The following is a 20,201-nucleotide window of genomic DNA, read 5'->3' as shown; positions in this document are numbered from 1 at the left end:
CCCTTAACCAAGTAAGCCACCCAGGCCCCCCTAGAATTTCAAATCTTTAACGTAACCTCTGTTATGCTTAACAAAATAGACTCCCCTTTCCTTGCTGAAACTTTCTGTCCAGAACATTCCTAGCATCCAGGGGCCCCTTGGGATAAACATCCACCTTGCCGTTTCTCGAAAGAATCCAGCCAACCACTCAGCTCAGATATCCCTCTTCAAGATAAATGCTTTAAGTTATTCTCCTACCCCTTCCTTTTCTCCGTAGCGTTTATCAGGAGGGAGAATTACATAGTTTCTTACCACCAGCGTGCAAGTTCTTCCAGTGCCCACAGATAGAGCCTGGCGCAAAGGAAAACAGTGAACAAATATGCTTTAAGGACTCGTATGGCCGCGCTTTCAACATATACGTGGCAGGTGGGGGCTCCAGCGCTTACTTTCTTCATTGGGGATGGGGAGGGGGTGTGGGGAACAGCACTGCAGCTCGCGGGCTTGACCAGACTCAAGCTTGGTACGAAATGTCATTGATGGAACACCTGGCACGAGAAATGCCCAACGAGAAAGTCATCTGTATCCACTACGTGTCAATCTGCAAAACCTGATGGGCAGGGCCACTGCAGTCAGCCCCTACCTTGCCGCCCTGTGACTCAGTTTCTTCCCTAGAAGGGCAGGACAGTGATACCCTAGGACTGTAGCTTGAGTTGTACTCGTATAGCACACTACCTACACGTCCTCCCTGGATCTCTCCAAAGTTTAAGCATTGCTGTGTCGGGGGGGCCTGGGTGGTTGTCGGTTGGCTCCAACTTCGGCTCAAGTCATGATCTCACGGTGGTTCCTGAGTTGGAGCCCCGCATCGGGGCCTGTGCTGACAGCTCGGAGCCTGGAGCCTGCTTCGGATTCTGTCTCCCTCTCTGCCCCTCCCTCCCTTGCGCTGTCTCTCAAAATTAAATTTTTTTTTAACGTTTATTTACTTTTGAGACAGAGAGAGACAGAGGATGAACGGGGGAGGGTCAGAGAGAGAGAGAGGGAGACACAGAATCTGAAACAGGCTCCGGGCTCTGAGTTGTCACCACAGACCCCGATGCGGGGCTCGAACTCAGGAACCGTGAGATCATGACCTGAGCCACCCAGGCGTCCCAGTCTCTCTCGAAATTAAATAAACATTAAAAAAAAAAGTTAAGGTCACAATGCTAAATAAACTTTAAAAAGCTGGGGGCGGTGGGGGGGGGGCACTTCGGTTGCCCAATCTGTTAAGGGTCTCCCTGGATCTTGGCTCAGGTCACGATCTCTGCATGACCTGAGCAGACCTTGGAGGGTCGCCAGCTGGGAGACTGCTTGGGATTCTCTCTGCCCCTCCCCTGCTCATACTCTTAAATAAACTTAAAACAAATTAAAGTCACAATGCACATTTTCTTTGGATTCCTTCTTGTGACTCCTTCAGAGTATTTTTAATGCAGTAACACTACTTCCCAAGGTGTAGATGTGTGAAGACTGGCAAATTCAGTGTTGAGAGGGAGTGTGCAGACTCTTGGTGACACGTAGACAAAGAAAACTTCAAAAACCTCTTTAGGCAGGTCTCAAGAGTCAACTAGAACAGCAAAATTACTTGGATGTTCCCCTCTGGTGAAAGCGATATACTAGAAATTAAAATTCCTATGGTGTTAAGATTGACCATTACTTTTTAAGAAGCTCAAATCACGGAAATGCAGAACATAGGCTCATGCCAGGAGGTTTTTGTCCTTGCCAAAACCAAAACCTTAGCTATCCAAACGTTCGTCTTTTAAGTTTCGTCCTTGAAGTCCGTTCTACCAAAAAACGAGAAGGAGAAATTCGCAGGAGCTCCCGCTACACCTTGAATCTCATTAACATGTTCCCAACGCTGCCCATACTTAACATTCATCTCAAAAATTGGCTTTTGTGACAGAGGCACCAGCAGAGTGAAAAGGGATTCCAGATTTTATTATTTTTTTTTTTTTTAAGATTGAGAAAACACACCCAAGGCAAAAGTGGTTTTGATCAATCAGTTTTCAGCAAACGGAGCAAGTTCCTCGGGGACATACTCAAAACTGGTCCGCTCGAACTGGGAAACGGGGCTTCGACCAGGCGACCGTGGGCAACCAGAATCGGAACAAATCTGAAAACAAACCTCCCATTTTTCTCCTCCCCCCCCCACCCCCACCCCCACCGTTCAAGTGGCAGACAAAATAAATTACCATAAATTACGTGCCTAGGCAACTTAGAAACAAAACAGAACAACGTGAGGCCGAGGGTGTCCTCAGCTCCTCCGGGAAGTAACACTGCGCTTCTGGCCTGCAGGCTGGGTCGGATCGGGGGCCGTCAGACGTCGGGATAGTTGCAGTAATATACCGCAGAGCTGGCATCGGAAACCACCGAGGAGATGGCCCCGTGGCTGTCTGGGAGGGTCACGCTGGAGTCAGGCCCCTGGTAGGGGAGCCCCATCTCGGGCTTGCACACAAAGTGCAGATACTGTTCAAATTCCGTGCGGTCCACCTCCCCGAGGAGCTCGGCGGGCTGGCTCGGGTCCGCGCCGTCGCGGCAGGGCAGCGCCTCGGGAGGGGGCGACGGCTGCCCGGGACCCGGCGGGGGCTGCGGGGGCTGCATGGGGAAGCCGCGCCCGCCGCCCGCCGCCGGCGAGCTAAGGGCGTTGTAGTACAGCTGCAGGGCGCTGGGGGGCGCCACGTGGCCCGGCAGGGCAGGGCCCGCCTGCTCCAGGCCGAGGCGGGAGTGCACGGGGCCGACGGGCGGCTCGGGGGGCCCCGCGTAGTCCGAGGCCTGCGGGTAGCTGTAGGGGCCGGCCGCCGGGCAGTCCCCGGGCAGCGGCGCGGCGAAGAAGGCCGGGTCGGGCTCCACGCCGTCCAGCGGGGACGTGTCCGGCGTGGGCAGCGGGTAGCCGTCGAGCGGGGGCGCGCCCAGTCCCTGGCAGTCGCGGTAGTGGGCGCCCAGGTGAGGCGGCAGCAGCGGCGGGCCCGCGGGGAAGCCCTGCTCGGGGAAGGGCAGGCCCAGGCCGTCCATGGCCACGCGGCCGCCCTCCGGGCCCAGCGAGGCGGCCTGCGTGTCGGCGAGGCCGTGCAGGAAGCCGCCCTCCACCCGCTTGAGTCGCTTCACCTGCTTGCGCCTGCGGGGCCGGTACTTGTAGTTGGGGTGGTCCTGCATGTGTTGCACGCGCAGCCGCTCGGCCTCCTCCACGAAGGGCCGCTTCTCCGCCAGCGTCAGCGCTTTCCACGACTTGCCTGCGTGGGCGCAGAAGGGGGGAGAGGGGCGCGGGGCTTACTCTCCGAGCTCCCGCTCCCGGGCCCTCGCCTGGCCCCACCTCTCCCCTCCGACCCCTACTTGTGCAGCTAGAGGGAGGAAGAGGTCGCGTGGAAGAGTCAGCGTCTGCGACCCCGGGGGCCGAGCGGCGCGCGAACCCTTGGGGAAGCCGGGAGAGCGCGCGTCCTCTAAAAGGGCATCCCTGCCTTCTTGTAGCCTCCTAGAAGCAGGGCCCTAGATCACCCATCCCCGGGCTTTCACGGAACTGAAAACGTCCCCTCCCCGGGGAAGGGGTCGGGAACCGGCAGGACCAAGCCGGCTTGGCTCCTGGGATACCCTGGCCGCGGCCGGGACGCGCGGGGAAGCCGCTTCCCCAGGGTCGTCGCGGCCGCGCCCCGGGTCACCCGGGTGACCCGGGCCCGGACGACAGAGAAACCGTTTGGAAGGTAGGGAGAGGGGCCTAGGCGGGAGGGGAACCGACGCTGGCGGCCGCACACCACTGGCCCGGAGCGCCGGGCACGCGCCCTCCTGGGCTCAAGGAAGCGGCCCCGCGACTCGCTCCACCCTGGGTCCCGCGCTCGGACTCACCCAGCATCTTGCTCAACTCGGCGTTGTGCAGGTCCGGGTTCTGCTGCGCCAGGCGCTTGCGCTCGTCCTTGGCCCACACCATGAAGGCGTTCATCGGCCGCCGGATGCGAGACTCGCCCTTGGCCCGGCCCGCCGCCCCGGCCGGCGCCCCGCTGCTCGCCGCCGCCTCGCCCTTCACCTTCATGTCCCCGAGGGGACTCAACGACTCGGCCCAGGGACAGGGGCCCAGCCCGGCCATCACCGCGGGCAGCGCGCTGCGGGGCTGGCTCTGGTCGTCACTGGCGTACCCCGCATCCGGGCTGCTCATGGCGCTCCAGCCCTGCCCCTCGCCCCACCACCCTGCGCCGGACACGCCGCCTCCCCCGACGCGGGGGAGGGGGTGGGAGCGTGAGACGCAGATGCCCTGCGGGCCGCTCCAGGCTCACGGGCCCGAGCCCGCTGCGACGTTGCAGGGCGGCCCCCAGCCCACCGCGCAGACCGCGTCCCCGCCGGCCAAGTGACACTGCGGGCGCCCCGGGCCCTTTTCTGCACTGATGTGGCCAATGGAGTGGCGGGGGCGGGCCGGGTGAGCGTCCTTAGGCCCACGCCCAGCCGGCCGCCGGAGTCCCAAGTCTCCGCTCAACCCCACGCCCTCCCTTTCCCCTCCCCCGGCCCCGCGCCCAAGGCTACACCTGCCCGCGGGAAAACTGGCTGAAGCCGGGCTCTGGCGCCACGTTCTCTGCGACTCGGGAAGAGGGACCCCTGAAACACCTTCTGGAATGTCCACTGCACCGCTGGGTAGATGAACGTGGCCACGGCAGTTCGGATGAACAAACGGAGCATACGCTATTATGGAAGCTAGGGGTTTCAGTGCCGGGTGACCTCGCTATCTTCCAGGGGAGCCCCGCGGGTGTCTTCTTGAAATGTTTTTATTGAATGCAGTAGGTACTGCTGATCATACGTTAAAAAGTTTATCAATAAATAAAAAGGTCCTCCCCAAGGACTCAACCTGCTTGCTGTGTTTATTACACTCAAAATGCTATGTCCGAGGTGAATTCTAATTGCTAAAACAAGATAAAATACGGAATGACATTCCGTAGCCAATATTCCGTCATCCCGAAGAATTCAAAACCTTTGTTCATAAGGGTTCAAGCAACCCTTGAAAATCTGTACACGAAATGTACGAGAAACATAAAGGTTTTCTACGTGTTCGGTAAAAGAGGCAAATTGTGGTAACACTAGAGGCAATATGTATCTAAATGCCCGGCTTATGGAGCAAAGAGCAATCCGTTGCACAGCAAAGTAACTGTAGCTCTTGGGGGATTCCTATGCGTTTCTTTAGACTGAAATGAAACTCTGAATGAAGATTAAACTCGTGTTTAAATCTGAAATCTTTTCAGTGGGATTTTTAAACAAGCCCTTACGTTACGCTTTCGTGGCACAGCCCTCCACACTTAGCAAACTAGTTTATTCTTGTAACTCTGGGAGGTAGACACTTTTACAAGATAGGAACCGGAGACACAGACAGGTGAAGGAACTTTCCTGAGATCACAGCCGTTGAGGAGAGGAATGCATCTCCAGGAGTCTGCCCTGATTTTGAGCTCTTTGATCGCTAAACCAAACTGTCCGTGTTTGTGTATTTGTTTGTATGTTTGCGTTGTTTTTAAAAGGCAGTTAACAGCCATGTCTACCGAATTCCATAACTTTGCAAAGAAATTAATACATCAATCTCCAGAACAGTTGTTCTTTGTTTACCGTGAAGGTTTGAAGACAGCTGAGACTTGCATCCGGGATCTGGGAGGTAAATCTGCAGCTCTTTGTGTGACATTTAGAGTAACAAAGTCATCTGTCAAGTCTGCTTATTAGTGGCATCCATAAAAACAAAGGAACGGGACGCCTTAGGAAACCCCTGGTCTTGAGTTTCTCTGACATCGCTACCCGTCCCCCACCCCCCCCGCCCCCCAAATCTCCTTCACACTTGTTGTAAGCCCTCTCTACTTTGACTCTGTGAGGGTCTGTGAAATGTTGGCTGCCCTCCCTCACTGTTACCAGCCAGCCTTCACACGCGGGATAAATTAAGAAAGTGGTTCTAGTTCCTGGGTCTCTGAGGTTCACCCCAGGAAAAAAATGTTTAATCGGCTTAGGAAAACCATAGAGAAGTGTTTTTTTTAATGGGTGGTTTTGAAGCAGCTGGTGTTAAACAAATTTAACTGGTTGTGCATCTTTCCTTTAAAGCTTTATTTTTTCTGAAATAAACGTGGGCTTGAAAATTAAGCATAATTGCATTGCAAATGGTTAGATACATAAGGAAACTATAGGAGCAGAAAGAACAAATGCTATAAATTCCTAAATTCTAAAAAACCTATAGGGCCTTGCTTCTTGTTTTCTTGGCGATCTCTAATTTTTCTGGGTAATGATAAATATCTTTGCAAAGATCTCAAAACAGATTTTCTATGAGTGCAAAAGTTTTTATGAACTAGTAGGAATTTCCTTAGACTAGAGACCGAAAACTACGCAAAGACAATGTCCATTCCAGAAGCTATTTTATCTGTCTAGATTAATCTATTTGATTAGTTCTGTAAAAAAATAATAGTAATAATAATAAATTTGGGTACAGGAAATTGAATCCGGGTGTGAGTCCGAAGAGAATGTATATGCATGGATTTACCCTTGTACACTTTCTTCGACTTTGTATTCTTCCTGGCCCACACCATTCCAGGGAGAGGTGCTGAGAGAAACTCATGGGGGGGAGACAGTCTGGAAGGTCTCCATTTATTATTTGCACTTGCTCCTGGAGACAGACTACTGATTCGTGCTGGGTCAGATTACCGAGAAATCAAGTGAGAGCACAGCATCCCTAGGGTCGAGCGGGAGCTTCGGATTTTGCGCCCCCCTCCCTATTGCTTGTGGTGCCTTCCCTGGCCGTTATAAAGTAATTGCCAGTTGGGAACTCTGGTGCCTTTTCAAGACTGGTCCCTTCTCCTACCAGTGCCTACGTGTAATTTCTTCTGATCATTCACTCGTCGTGTATTTTGGGGGGACGGCGTCGGGGGCTGCGGCGCCGCAGACCCGTCGGTGGTGCGTGTGGGCTCTTCTGTGCCGGTCCCTTTGCTAAACGCGGTGTTGGAAGTCTAGCTCTGGACGTTATCAGAGCCAGCCACAAATGCCACATGAAAAGCAGCAAACATCCGGAGTGGTTTCCTGGAAGCCTTGCTTTTCCCAACACGAGAGATTTACGCAGGGGATTCGGGGGGGAGGGTGTGATTGGGGGGAATGACAAACAAGTTTCGCGAGTAAGAGCCTCGTAACACCCGCCGGTGTAGCCGGCCGGGTGCATTTGCGGTGCCCGGTCCAGGACCTCTGGGTTCCTGGCTGCTAACTGCACTCACGTCCCCGGGCCAGACTCGAGGCTCGAAAGGCTGGGCGAGGAAGCGACTAGCCCGGCAAGAAGCTGTGCCCGTGGCCACTTGGGGCCTTTGGCCAGCGGGCGCAGAGATTAACCCGGGTAGGTGACGAGCTGTGGCTCAGACCCGGGGCACTCGGAGCCGCGCTGTTTCCCCGGGGCCCGGAGTGAGCAGGCGAAGACGGGGTGATTTCCTGCGGGCTGTTACGTTTTCGAAGCTCGGGAAGCGGGAGCCGGACGAAGGGCTTTCGTGTCGTTAGGGAAGGCCGCGGGCAAGCGGGCAGATCCGGGTTAGCTCCCGGGAGCGAGTCCTCGGGGGGCGGGGAGGGGAGCGCGCGCCGCCAGCCCAGGGAGGGCGCCGGGGAGGCCCGCCGCTCCGTAGACAATGGTATCCCCGGAACAAAGCACAACAATAAGGCCTTTGCATTTATAAATCGCGCGCCCGCGGCGGCCTCCGGGAGCCCGGCGGGAGGCGGCGTGCGGCGGCGGAGCGCGGCCGAGGCTCCGCACCACCCCCCCCCCCCCCCAGGTAGGGCCGCGATGCCCGACGCCTCGCGTTCGCACGGCGCGCCCCGGCGCCCACCCGGCGGCGCCGCCGCGCGTCTCCGCCCCGTCCCCCGGGCCAGTCCGCCGTGGGTCCGGGATGCGAGGCCGAAGGCCGCGGGCGAGATGGAAGGGGTGGGGAGGTGGCAGCGTCCCGAGGGGCAGCGGCCACCCGCTCGGCCGCCCCTCGTCGCCCCTTCCCGGGTCAGGGCCCCACGGACCCGGCTGGCACCTGGCTCTCGGCCCTGCCCCTGGGCTCTGGGGCCGAAAAAGGACGACGGCGAGAGGGCTTCGGCGCCGCCGGCGCCGCTCGAGGACGGGAGGCGTGCGTTTTGCTCTCACGCCCTCTCGCCGTGCCTCCGCCAGACTCCCTCCACCGCGCGCGGACCCCTCGAGGCCGCCGCCGAGCCCCGCCCTGGCAGCCGGCGACTCCTCGGTCGTAACCCAGTTCCCGCTTGGCTCCGCCTGGGGTTTGCACCGGCGAAGCAGGAAATGCGCTGTTCCCGGTGCACTTCCCTGCTCAGAAACTCGTCCGCGGGGGTGTTTCTTAGATCCGCACCCCCTCCCGCCCCCAGCCTCCTCCGTAGTCCTGGTTGGAGTGTGGGCTCCTTCCCTTTATTCTCTGGCATGGAGAACCTCAGGCCCCCTGGATTGGAAGGGGGGCGGCGTTTGGGGTGAAGGCAGAGCTGCCCTGCCCCCCCCCCCCCCCGTTTTCCAGGCGCACACCGTCCTTCTGGCCCCTCCGTATCTGCCTTGCGACGTTAACGGGAATTTCAGTAGTGGCGTGGCTTCTGTGCATCCGCTTTTGCTGGCCCACCCCCACCCTCCTCACACCTTAGAACAAGCCAGAGCTTCAACCCACCAGTCTTCCCGGCACCATGCCCACTGTGAGAGGGGCACTCACCCTCCCACCCGAGGGAGGGCGGTCATGGCTCCTGCCTCCGAGGAACGCACAATGCAGGACATTCGTCTTCCTCTCTGATTTATTCACTTCCCGCTGGATGTTCTGGGCCTGTTCTACTGTAATCGTTTGTGCCCGGCATGTGAAGGTGATGCCGACATCAGTAGGCCAAGTCTAGGAGAGGTAAGAGTTGCCTTTGCATCCAGAAAACGCTGCCAAGTTTCCCTAGTCAGCAGGGCTGGATTTGGGCAGGTGGTTGGTTAGGGCGAGGGGTGCGTTCTGTGGTCATGAAAGTGATCAAAGTTAATAGGTCATAGGACAGGCCACTCCTGACGGCGCTCATTACCACCAGCTCTTCTGTGCAGCTTGAGTCTTAAGCGTATCAGATTTTGAAAGGCGCCTGAGTGGACTTCCAAAGTTTCTTTTTTTTTTCATTAAAAAATTTTTTTAACATTTATTAACTTTTAGAGAGAGAGAGACAGAGCATGAGCGAGGGAGGGGCAGAGAGAGAGGGAGACATAGAATCTGAAGCAGGCTCCAGGCTCTAAGCTGTCAGCACAGAGCCTGACACGGGGCTCGAACCCACCAACCATGAGATCATGACCTGAGCCAAAGTTGGATGCTTAAGCAACTGAGCCACCCAGGCTCCGGTTTCCGGTTTCCCTGGAGGGAGGCAGCCTTCGTTATTATCCCCATTTTTCAGACAAGGGGAAAGAGACCGAAGAAGCATAGGAAACTTGCTCCAGGTCACATGACAGGATGCTTGGGCCACCCTTGTTACCAGTGGTGGGTCTTGTTTTGAATTTCTTTCCGGGTCATCTCTCCAGCCGGTGAAGGGCCTGATGGTATTTGTAGGGACGAAATAATGATAGCAGACAGGTAGAGACGGACGAGGATTCTTGCACACAAGCTTCCGGTAGGGCCCCTAACCGGGTCGTGATCATTTTTTAAATATCAGAGATGCAGGGCTGTAACAAGAAAGCATTTGCATTCGGAAGATCTACAATTAGGAGTTTTTATTCTATCACGTAATCTGAGCCCTAGATGACATCTCATTTATTTTAGTGTCATTGAACACATAGTATTTGAGTATTATATTTGTGTGTTGTGAACAAATTCTAATTTGGTTGGAAAAATGAAAACAATTCAAAGTTATGTGGGGATCAAGTTCAAATATAAGGTAGTTGAGGTCTTCAAAGCTCTACCTGTCTACTTCCATTCGTTCAGACTGAACAAAACTTAGTTAATTATATGAAATTCTTGGGGGGTCTTGTCACATATTAAGGTTTATGCTATTAGTCTCTAGACCTACTGCTGACCATGCCTTTAAGGCATAACAATGTATTCTGGAGCAGCTAGGTAAAATAAACTCTCTCCCTCCTTACTGCTGCGTGGGAGAGTGATGGATGGCAAATATTAATCCTAATTACAAAGTGGAAAATTAAGGCACAGAGCAATTGGGCAATTTGCTTACTGCTTCCAAACCAGTCTAAAAGACAAGCGAATAATTTATTCTTTTCATCAACAAATAATTGTCAATGTATACTGGTACGTTGACTGGTTATGGGCACAGATTTGGGAGTTGAACTGTTTGGGATTGAATTCACATTCTACAGTTTATCACCAGTTTATCTGGACATAGTACTTATCCTATAAGCCTCCTCTGTCAAATGGAATATAATTATAGTAATAACCTCAGAGAGTCTTATGAAGATGAAATGAGTTAATTGTCCATAAACTGCTTAGCATAGGGCCTGGGACATGGTAAGCCTTAACACAGGTATTTAATAATAAAATTTAAATTAATGCATGCTAGCATATGAAGGCATGGTGGGAGGATACATTTTATTTTAAATATTTATCTATTTAAGAGAGAGAGAGAGTGCGCAGGTGCAGGGGAGTGGCAGAGAGAGAGAGGGAGTGAGTGAATCCACACAGGTTCCAAGCTGTCAGCACAGAGCTGGACGGGGAGCTCAGTCCCACAAACCATGAGATCATAACCTGAGCCAAAATCAAGAGTCAGATGCTTTACTGACTGAGCCACCCAGGTGCCCTAGGAGAATAAATTTTATTTTATTATTTTTTTAAATCCCCAAATAGATACTCAGTGTATTTATTTATTTATTTTTTAATATATGAAATTTATTGTCAAATTGGTTTCCATACAACACCCAGTGCTCATCCCAAAAGATGCCCTCTTCAATACCCATCACCCACTCTCCCCTCCCTCCCACCCCCATCAACCCTCAGTTTGTTGAGAATAAATTTTAAAAAGCTACCATAGTACTGAAGGTAAATGCATTATTAACAACTAAAGAAATGTTTTCAAGAAAAACATAAATGGAATTTCATACTCTTGTAGCATCTCTTACAACTAGTAATAAACAACATTGTCATGCTTTCATCAAAATTGTCTATTGGCAAATGTTTTGAGAGTTCTATAACCTATTGTGCATTTTACAATTACATGTGAATATGACATTTTAACTTTGGTGGTAAAAAAAATATGTTTGTTTTATGCATGTCAACCTTCTGGAACTGTGTGAAGACTGGCAAGGAAAAAATACATAGATTCATAAGACATTCCGTATTCTATTAGAAGATCTTTGAAATGCAGGGGCACGTGGGTAGCTCAGTGGGTTAAGCGTCCAACTTGCTCTTGGTTTCAGCCTAGGTCACGATCTCACGGTTTGTAAGATCGAGCCCCACGTCGGGCTCTGTGCTGACAGCTTGGAGCCTGTTTGGGATTCTCTCTCTCCCTCTCTCTCTGTCCACCCCCTCCCCCCGACTTGTGCACTCTCTCTCTTTCTCTCTTTCTCAATACATAAATAAACTTTGGGAAAAAAAAAAAAGGAAATCTTTGAAATGCAAAGAGACATCTTGCAACCAGTACTTATCTGGGTAGGACTAGATTGTTCTAAAGTCATAGAGACAAAGTTCAGTTTTGGTAACTATGCCTGTACACATATATTTAAAGGAAGAATGACCCCAAATGTACAAACCTTGCCTGGATCTTTCAGTGTAGCATAATGAAAAGATTCTCCAGTCTAGTTGTGGTTGTTCAGTAACTCGCCACTAGGTAAACAGTGAGTCAGTGACACTGCCTCCTCAATGTCCTCAAAAAGAGAAAAGGATACTACCTCATGTCGTCCCAACTTTTCCAGATAAAGAAAAGAACAAAAGTCACAAAGATTTTTACCAAGTAGAAGCACTGAGTGAAACTGCGAGTGTGTGTGGGTGTGTGTGTGTGTGTGTGCGTGTGTCCATGAATGTTTGGGTATATGTGTATTTACCAAAGGTTCTTTGTCAAAAAAAAAAAAAAAATTGAGTGTAATGGAAGTAGGAATTGTAGAGAGACTGCACTACTTTGGGCAATAATGGAATGCTGCTGTTTTTAGAGCAAAAGCTTTTTATTTTTTTAACTCATTACTATGCAGAAGGTCTCAGCTTTGATCCAGGGTAAAGCAGATGCTATTTTGATGAATTAAGACCATGGATTTACTGGATAACCATTATTTTAGTAAAGCTAATAGGTTATTTCAGTGGCTAATTTAAAACTGGAATTTGGAGTCAAATAGACAACTCTTTCTTTCTTACACTTTCTTTTTATGTAACATTTCCCTGCAACTCACCTGACATTGACAGTTAGGGCAGAAAGGGACTGCATAACCCACACCCTGCTTTTTTCCGAGTTCTTTATAATTACCCTAGTGAGAATTTGGGAACATGGACATGTCTTGCCCAGGTAATTTCACATATTACGCTAATATAGGAAAGCACTTGTTACTTATGCACGTATATAAACACGCAGGTGCTCTTTTAAAATCATTTATTTTGAAATAACTTCAAACTTAGAAGTTGCAAGAATAGTATAAAAAACTGCATCACCGTCACTAAGACAATTTGGCAGCATTTTATCACTTTTGCTCCATTTCTGTCTAAATAAACAAGGACTTTTCCCCGCATTTACTTTAGCGGGGAAAGTACTCTCCCTTTCTAAAAATGTGTAATGTATAGAACAATATAAATATACAACACATATATTCGTTATCACTAACATATACCAATACATTCTGGATACTACATAACTATGTGATACATCAGTGTATTACGTTATATCTTATATAATAAAACATAGACACGTATGTCATTAGCCTTTTTCTGAACCGGTTAAGAGCAAAGTTGTGATGCAATGTCTCCCTCATTCTATGAAACACACTCCCATATGACCACCAAACAACCAAACAAATCAGGAAATAAACATCACTACCATCCATCTAAGCCCCACGCCCAAATCAAATTTTGCAAACTGCTCTAACAAACTCTCTTTTTTTTTTCTGGTCCAATGTTCAGTCCAGGATCACACACTGTATTTAGTTATTGTGTGTCTTCAGACTTCGGTTGGAAACAGTTCCTCGGTTCACGGTCTTTCTTGTCTCTTCTAACCTTTATAGTTTTGAAGAATGCGGGGTTTCCATTCCCAAAAGATGTTCCGCGATGAAGTCTGTCTGCTATGGGCTCACATAACCTTGGTAGGAAATCTGCCCAAATGGGAATGTGCTCTTCTCAGGGAGGCTAGATGTCAGCCCATATCATCACTGGCGAATTAGCCTTAGTCACCTGATGACATTGATATCTGCCCAGTTTCTCCGCCTTCACATCATCCTTTTCCCCTGTGCAACTGAGAAGTGTTTTTTGTAGGGGGAGTTCTGCCATTATACTCCTATCGTACTCCTCCTCAAACCTCCACCCACCTGCCTTAGCATCCACTTAGATGGGTGACAAATGGTGGTTTTCTATTCCTATCATTTCTTCTATATTTATTTATTCTTTCTATTATACAGAAGTTTATCCACTTATTTATTTGTTTGTTTGTTTGTTTATTTATTTATTTATATCAGGATGGATTCATGGATTCCTTCTTTATTCATTGGATAGTCATCCTGAACTGGTGTTATTTGTTTGGCTGTTCAAGGTGTCGACATTTTGGTCAACGCAGATTTGGGCACCTTTCGAGCTGGCTCCTGTGTCCTTGGGCTATGTCCTTATCAGTCTTTGGCCATTTCCTTACTTTCGAGCATAACAAGATAGCCCAGGCTCATCTTGAACATCCCCTGCCTTAGCCCTGATTCAGTCATTTCTCCAAGGAGTCAAGGGCATCTTTCGGTGGAGGATGGCATTTGGAAACCAGGATCTTGGTTGTCATAGATACCGGGGCACCACCGCTCCTGCATACACTGAGCAGACAGAGCTGGGAAACATGCATCCGCGTGTGCAAGTACATATACACATGTATCTACCGTATGTCCTTATCTACCTCTAAAATCTATTAAATTTTTTTTAACGTTTATTTATTTTTGAGACACAGACAGAGCATGAACGGGGGAGGGGCAGAGAGAGAGGGAGACACAGAACCCGAAGCAGGCTCCAGGCTCCGAGCCATCAGCCCAGAGCCCAACGCGGGGCTCGAACCCACGGACCGCGAGATCGTGACCTGAGCCGAAGTCGGACGCTTAACCGACTGAGCCACCCAGGTGCCCCAACCTCTAAAATCTATTAAAACCATGAGTTAATTGAGGACATCTCCAATGCCAATCCAACGTCTCAGAGTTCTTGCTAGCCCACTACCTTTCCATATTTGTAAATCCCTTCCAAGAGTAAGACACCTGGTTCCCATCACCCTCGAGATATCTGCGTATTTGCTTGATGCAATCAGTCTTCTTACCGCTCCACCTGCCTTCTCTTGGCTCCCAGGCCCATAAATACCTCTGTATGAACTCCACTTGCCATGTTTAGAAGCAAGGAAAAGAAAGAATTACGTGTTTCAATTTATGTGAAAATTATTCTAAGTATAAAAGGTGACCATAAAGCATAATATCAAAGCCTTCTTCTTCACTATCTTTACTCCCTAGCATATTCCTCAGGAATAACTTAAAAACAAAATTCCAGGGGTGCCTGGGTGGCTCAGTCGGTTAAGCCTCTGACTTCAGCTCAGGTCATGATCTCCTGGTTCGTGAGTTCGAGCCCTGTGTCGGGCTCTGTGCTAACAGCTCGGAGCCTGGAACCTGCTGTGGATTCTGTGTCTCCCTCTCTCTCTGCCCCTCCCCTGCTTGTGCTCTCTCTCTCTCTCTCTCTCTCTCTCAAAAATAAATAAATATTAAAAAAAAATTACAAGACATTACTTTTGTTTGTTTCGAAGGAGGTCACCCATACTTTTGGAACTACAAGATTGTACCTTTAAAACCAAAAAAACTAGGGGCACCTGGCTGGCTCACTCCATACAGCACGTGACTCTAGACCTTGGGGTTGTAAGTTCGAGCTCCATGTTGAGCTCAGAGATTACTTAAAAATAAAATATGAAAAAAATATATCCCTTGGGATTTCCATCAGAGCTAAAGGAAAACTAGAGATGGGCTCGACCTAGGAGGATTTCTTTTACGAAAAACTCTAAGGAAGCAAGAGGGATAAGCGTTAAATAACATTTTCCAGAAGCGTTCATGGAATGTGTGGCCGCTTTGAGGAAATACTACATAAATATATTGCCTCTCCCTTCTGTCAGCCACACCCACACAGACATTACTCTTCATGATCTTACATGAAGAAAATAATGCATAACAAGGCAGATTTCACGACTTGCCCAAAGTGCAGAGGTTCACCAATCTCATTTACCCTGCTTCTATGCATGACTGAATTCCCATGAGTCGTTTCCATCTTCAGCATGAGAGAGAAAGTTTGGTGGAACAGTATTAAAACGAAGACCAGCCTCTGAGCCTCCAAACTGGGCTCAGCACCCCCCCCCAAACTGCATCTTCCATGGCTGCTTTCTCTCGGCATAGCTTGGAGCTGCCCTGCTAATCTCCTCTACCCCCCTCAACCTCCCCCCCCACCCCCACAACCCGCACAGTGAGCTGGTACAAGTTCAGTTGCAGTGGACAGCCCAGGGCTCACCCCAGGCTCGTCTCTGCTGGGCAAATCTTTTCTTCCTTTTCAGATCCGAAGGAGGAAAGTCTTACTGGGTTGTTTCTTCAGAAAACATGATGATCAAACATCCCAGAGCCAGAAGGGGCAGCCTCTAGTTAAGCGAAGACCGTAGGCATGAATGATTTAATGAGGATGAATCAACTGGTTTGATCACCGTACGGAGTGAGACTTACAAAACATATGTAATCGACCAACTGAGTCGTGGAAGAGTTGTTCACACTGAACCTTTAATTCTTGCACAGTTTAAGTAGTTGAAGGGCTTATACTAGTCTGATTTTGCCATTACTTAGTTTATTCTATTTAACAGATGAATTACAGTAGCATATGTCTAAAGATGAGTAATGTTGGGGCGCCTGGGCGGCTCAGTTGGTTGAGTACCCGACTTCGGCTCAGGTCATAACCTCACTGTTTGTGAGTTCAGGCCCCATGTGGGGCTCTGTGCTGACAGGTCGGAGCCTGGAGCCTGCTTTGGATTCTGTCTCTCTCTGTCCCTCCCTTGCTCACACTCTGTCTCTCAAAAATAAATAAAAACATTATAAATTAAAAAAAAATAAAGGTAAGTAATGTAAATACTTTTCAACGCTTTTGGCTAGCAATTGATTTGGGTACCTTTTTTTTTAATTTTTTAATGTTTTTATTTATTTTTGAGACAGAGACAGAGCATGAGCAGGGGAGGGGCAGAGAGAGAGGGAGACACAGAATCGGAAGCAGGCTCCAGGCTCCGAGCTGTCAGCACAGAGCCCGATGCGGGGCTCGAACTCATACACCGCGAGATCATGACCTGAGCCGAAGTCGGCCGCTCAACCGACTGAGCCACCCAGGCGCCGGGTACCTTTTAATAGTGAACACTTCCAATGCTTGAGCCTCGCGTATGATCACCAATCCCAGTTCAACCCTCTGGAGGCATCCTATCCATTGCGGTAGCCTATGCGGTCCCGCATAAACTAGCTCTTACCTCTCTCTCTAGTCCCACCTCTCTGCTCTGTGCCCGCATCAGGATATTCTAGCCAACCGGCCTCTCCCTGTTCTTAAAACAGCCCAAGCTGCTTCCTCCTCGAAGCCTACATTCTCCTCCCTCTGCAATGGGACCAAAGCCCCCAATATTTTTTTATGGCGGGCTCCCTCATTGAATGATGACACCTAGTCTGAGACCATCCTACCTAAAGTAGCCAATGTCCGCCACCTCCCCAACAAACCTATCACACTCTGTTCTCTCACCTGCTTTATAATTTTATTATCGGCAGTCATCATATTTCATATTTCTCTGTTTGCCATCCATCCGTCTCCCCCTTAAAATGCCAGCTCCCTTTGGGCACCTGGGTGGCGCAGTCGGTTAAGCGTCCGACTTCAGCCAGGTCACGATCTCGCGGTCCGTGAGTTCGAGCCCCGCGTGGGGCTCTGGGCTGATGGCTCAGAGCCTGGAGCCTGTTTCCGATTCTGTGTCTCCCTCTCTCTCTGCCCCTCCCCCGTTCATGCTCTGTCTCTCTCTGTCCCAAAAATAAATAAACGTGGAAAAAAAAAATTTAAAAATGCCAGCTCCCTGAGACATTATCTGTGTTATGCATTTTCCTGGATCTGCTGTGCCCAGGACAGATGGTGACTGGCACATCAGGGGAACTCCGCAAGATTTGTTGAGCGAATGAATGATTGCCGGAGACTGAGCTCAGTCAGTAGAGGACTTCCCCGTGCCCTCAGTTGGACCAAAACTGGGGACACTTTTGGCTGCTGGTTACTGGCTCACTAGCCATTTCCATGCCTTGTCATTTCTTTGACACACTCTCCCCCCTGAGAGCTTGCATTGCTTTCATTGAAGCCTCATGTGGTCGCTTTAAGAGGGAGGAATGCTCCCTATGGACGTGTAGTTCATTAACAGAGTATTATCTCACAGAGTAACTAAGAACTTTCAAAAGAAGGGTGATGGTTATAAGAGCCTCTAAATAATTTTGACTGATTAGGTATCTTAATCCAGTTGCTGGTTAATTGTGTTTGTTTGTGATTAAGAATATGATTTTCACCTCCCCCCGCCCCCTCCAGTCTCTCTGTCTTTGGAGAAAGCCAATCTTCCTGCCCTCTTCATATCTACAGCTAGCTCTTTGAAGGTGTTTGTTGAGGGGATGAGACCACAGCTATCACCTGGAGCCAGGAGCTGGGAAGAAGGAATCTCTACCAAGCCACCTGCAGGTTGACTAAGAAAGACCCCTACGCCCACAGCAAACAACAGCGAGATCTGAGGCCAGGAACCCCTCCCCACCCCCTCTCTCTACGCCCACGGCACTATTTCTGGGGAGAAAATGACCCCGTAGTCGAAAGGCTGATCGCAATGACGCGTTCTTGAAAGCACAGCTTCTCCAACCGTCTGTGGAGAAGGATCGGGTTTTTTCTTTATTGCCAACCTGTCGCACGTGGATACTTTCAGAACACGGTAAAAATGAATCGCTAGAAACGTGAAATGGCAAAGTCATGCAAAATACAAGCCCCCGTTTTTGGTTAAAAGGTTCATCTGATGTCCACCGAACTCTTGCATTGCTACCCCGACCTGCTCCCTTGCGAGATCTCTGTCTCTGCCCCGCAGGCTGGGCGGGACGGTGCCCAGTCCCACCCCACGGCACAGAGACCTCTGAGAGCCTCTCTCAGAAAACCCGGGACCTCAAAACAGCAGCCTTTTTCTCATCTTGCACTTTCAGGTTCCTAGTCCTTTATTGTTTTCGTTAATTAATTAATTTGAGAAAGAGAGAGAGAGAGGGAGAGAGAGAATCCCAAGCAGGCTCCACACTCAGCACAGAGCCCGAACCGGAGCTTGATCCCACGACCCTAGGATCGCGACCTGAGCCCAAATCAGGAGTTGGACACTGAAGTGTCAGAGTCACCCAGGCTCCCCTTTCTTTATTCTTTTCAAAGGAGGTAACAAATTGACTATAAACGTGATACTAGATGAAAACCTCTATCGCTACTAAGCGCCAAATCAACCACCCCCCTTGTTGACATTATTTACTGTGGCACGAGGAGGCTGCGTGTTGTGGTGGGTAGAGACAGGAAAGCATTCAGCCTCCCTGCCCAGATTTAGTGTGGACGTAGAAGGACTAAAAGGCCTGGACGGCAAACTCTAGCAAGGACGAAAGGGAGAATTAGGTTAACCTAACCTTCTGATGGCCTGCTTCTAAGTCACAGGTGTGAATTCTTTCTCCTGCTGCCAAATTGAAGCCTATATGATTAACCGATAGATACTCCTACATATCATCTATATAAATTACATGTATATATTTAATTTCTTCTGTTTTACCAATGAAGAAACTTACGCGACGTTTCTAATAGCCAATCTGGGGAATCAAAGGGTGTAGTCCTTTCCCTAAGGCATTTGGAGCTGTGACAACGCACATGCATATAACGAATGGCCTAGGCTCACCCCACGACTTGTGAGGTGCCTTTGTCTTTCTAATGAGATCAGACTTTGGAGGCAAACTCTCCACACCATCCCCCACTCATCTAACTTCTAACTACAACCCGGAGTCCTGGCTGTCACAAGGCCCCTCGGGTCCCATCTTCCTTTTGTTCCCATCACCATCAACAAAGAGCTGTGGTCACAAGTTTCTGTGTATGGGAGATATTTACATATAATAACATTGATTCATTGTTTGTACCTCTTAACACATTGCTGCCATACTAAGGCCTTCGTTCAGACGGAGGGTTTGCAATTGTTCATTGGGGAGAAATTGCATTTTCCAGGCAGACACTGAACTGTTCATCCAAAATGCTTTCCATTCTAAGTTGCATTTAGCAGTAGGCTTAAAGCTGCTTAAATGGTGGAGTCACATTCCCTCAGTTTTACATTTCTTTTTTTTTTTTTTTAACGTTTAGCTTTGAGAGACTGAGCACAAGCAGAGGAGGGGCAGAGAGAGAGGGAGACAGAGAGAGAATCTGAAGCAGGCTCCGCGCTGTCAGCTCAAAGCCCTACTTGGGGCTCAAACCCATAGACTGTGTGAGATCATGACCTGAGCCGAAGTTGGATGCTCAACCGACTGAGCCACCCGGGGGCCCCCATGTTTTAATTTCTTAAAAGTTTTTATTTAAGAGGCCCCCGGGTGGCTCACTCAGTTAAACACCTGACTCTTGATTTCAGTTCAGGTCATGATCTCAGTGCTCATGGTTCGAGCCCCACATGGGGCTCTGCACTGACCACACAGGGACGGCTTGGCATTCCCTGTCTCCCTCACTTTCTGCCCTCCCTCTCTCTCCCTCTTTCTCAAAAATAAATAAACATTTAAAAATAAATAAAGTTTTTATTTAAATTCCAGTTAGTTAAGATACAGTGTCCTATTAGTTTCAGATGTACAATATGGTGAATCACCACTTCCATACATCACCCAGTGCTCATCATGGCAAGTGCCCTCCAATAGGCAAGTAGCCATTGCCTATTTCAGCCAGCCCCCACCCACCTCCCTCCTGGTATGTAAGTTCATTTTTTTTTAAAAGGGGATACTGCATTTTAAAGCACATGAATGAGGAAAAGCCCTTTGTCGTTTTGCAAAATACAAGAATTCATATTTATGC

The 20,201-nt window shown here is 49.8% G+C and overlaps 1 protein-coding gene across 1 annotated transcript; it reads right to left on the bottom strand.

The window, feature by feature from the left end:
* Nucleotides 1-2,325: 2,325 nt before the first annotated feature.
* Nucleotides 2,326-4,153, bottom strand: SOX17 (SRY-box transcription factor 17). The gene is made up of 2 exons (XM_047073896.1): nucleotides 3,847-4,153; nucleotides 2,326-3,239 (listed from the first exon to the last, which is right to left on the bottom strand). Exons 1-2 carry the CDS (start codon nucleotides 4,151-4,153, stop codon nucleotides 2,326-2,328), a joined length of 1,221 nt encoding a protein of 406 aa, XP_046929852.1.
* Nucleotides 4,154-20,201: the final 16,048 nt, after the last annotated feature.

The sequence above is a fragment of the Lynx rufus genome, unplaced genomic scaffold (assembly GCF_022079265.1).
Source record: "Lynx rufus isolate CCGP_SWC_20201006 ecotype Redwood Valley unplaced genomic scaffold, mLynRuf1.p SCAF_12, whole genome shotgun sequence".
Taxonomy (NCBI): domain Eukaryota; kingdom Metazoa; phylum Chordata; class Mammalia; order Carnivora; family Felidae; genus Lynx; species Lynx rufus.
Note: the sequence above shows the minus strand (reverse complement) of the source record. Positions and strands in the feature narration are given on the sequence as shown.

Coding starts and splice junctions, on each gene's coding strand:
- SOX17 (XM_047073896.1), bottom strand. CDS start 4,153: ATGAGCAGCCCGGATGCGGGGTACGCCAGTGACGACCAGAGCCAGCCC. Junction 3,240..3,846: donor CGAGTTGAGCAAGATGCTGG/GTGAGTCCGAGC, acceptor GCGCCCACGCAG/GCAAGTCGTGGAAAGCGCTG.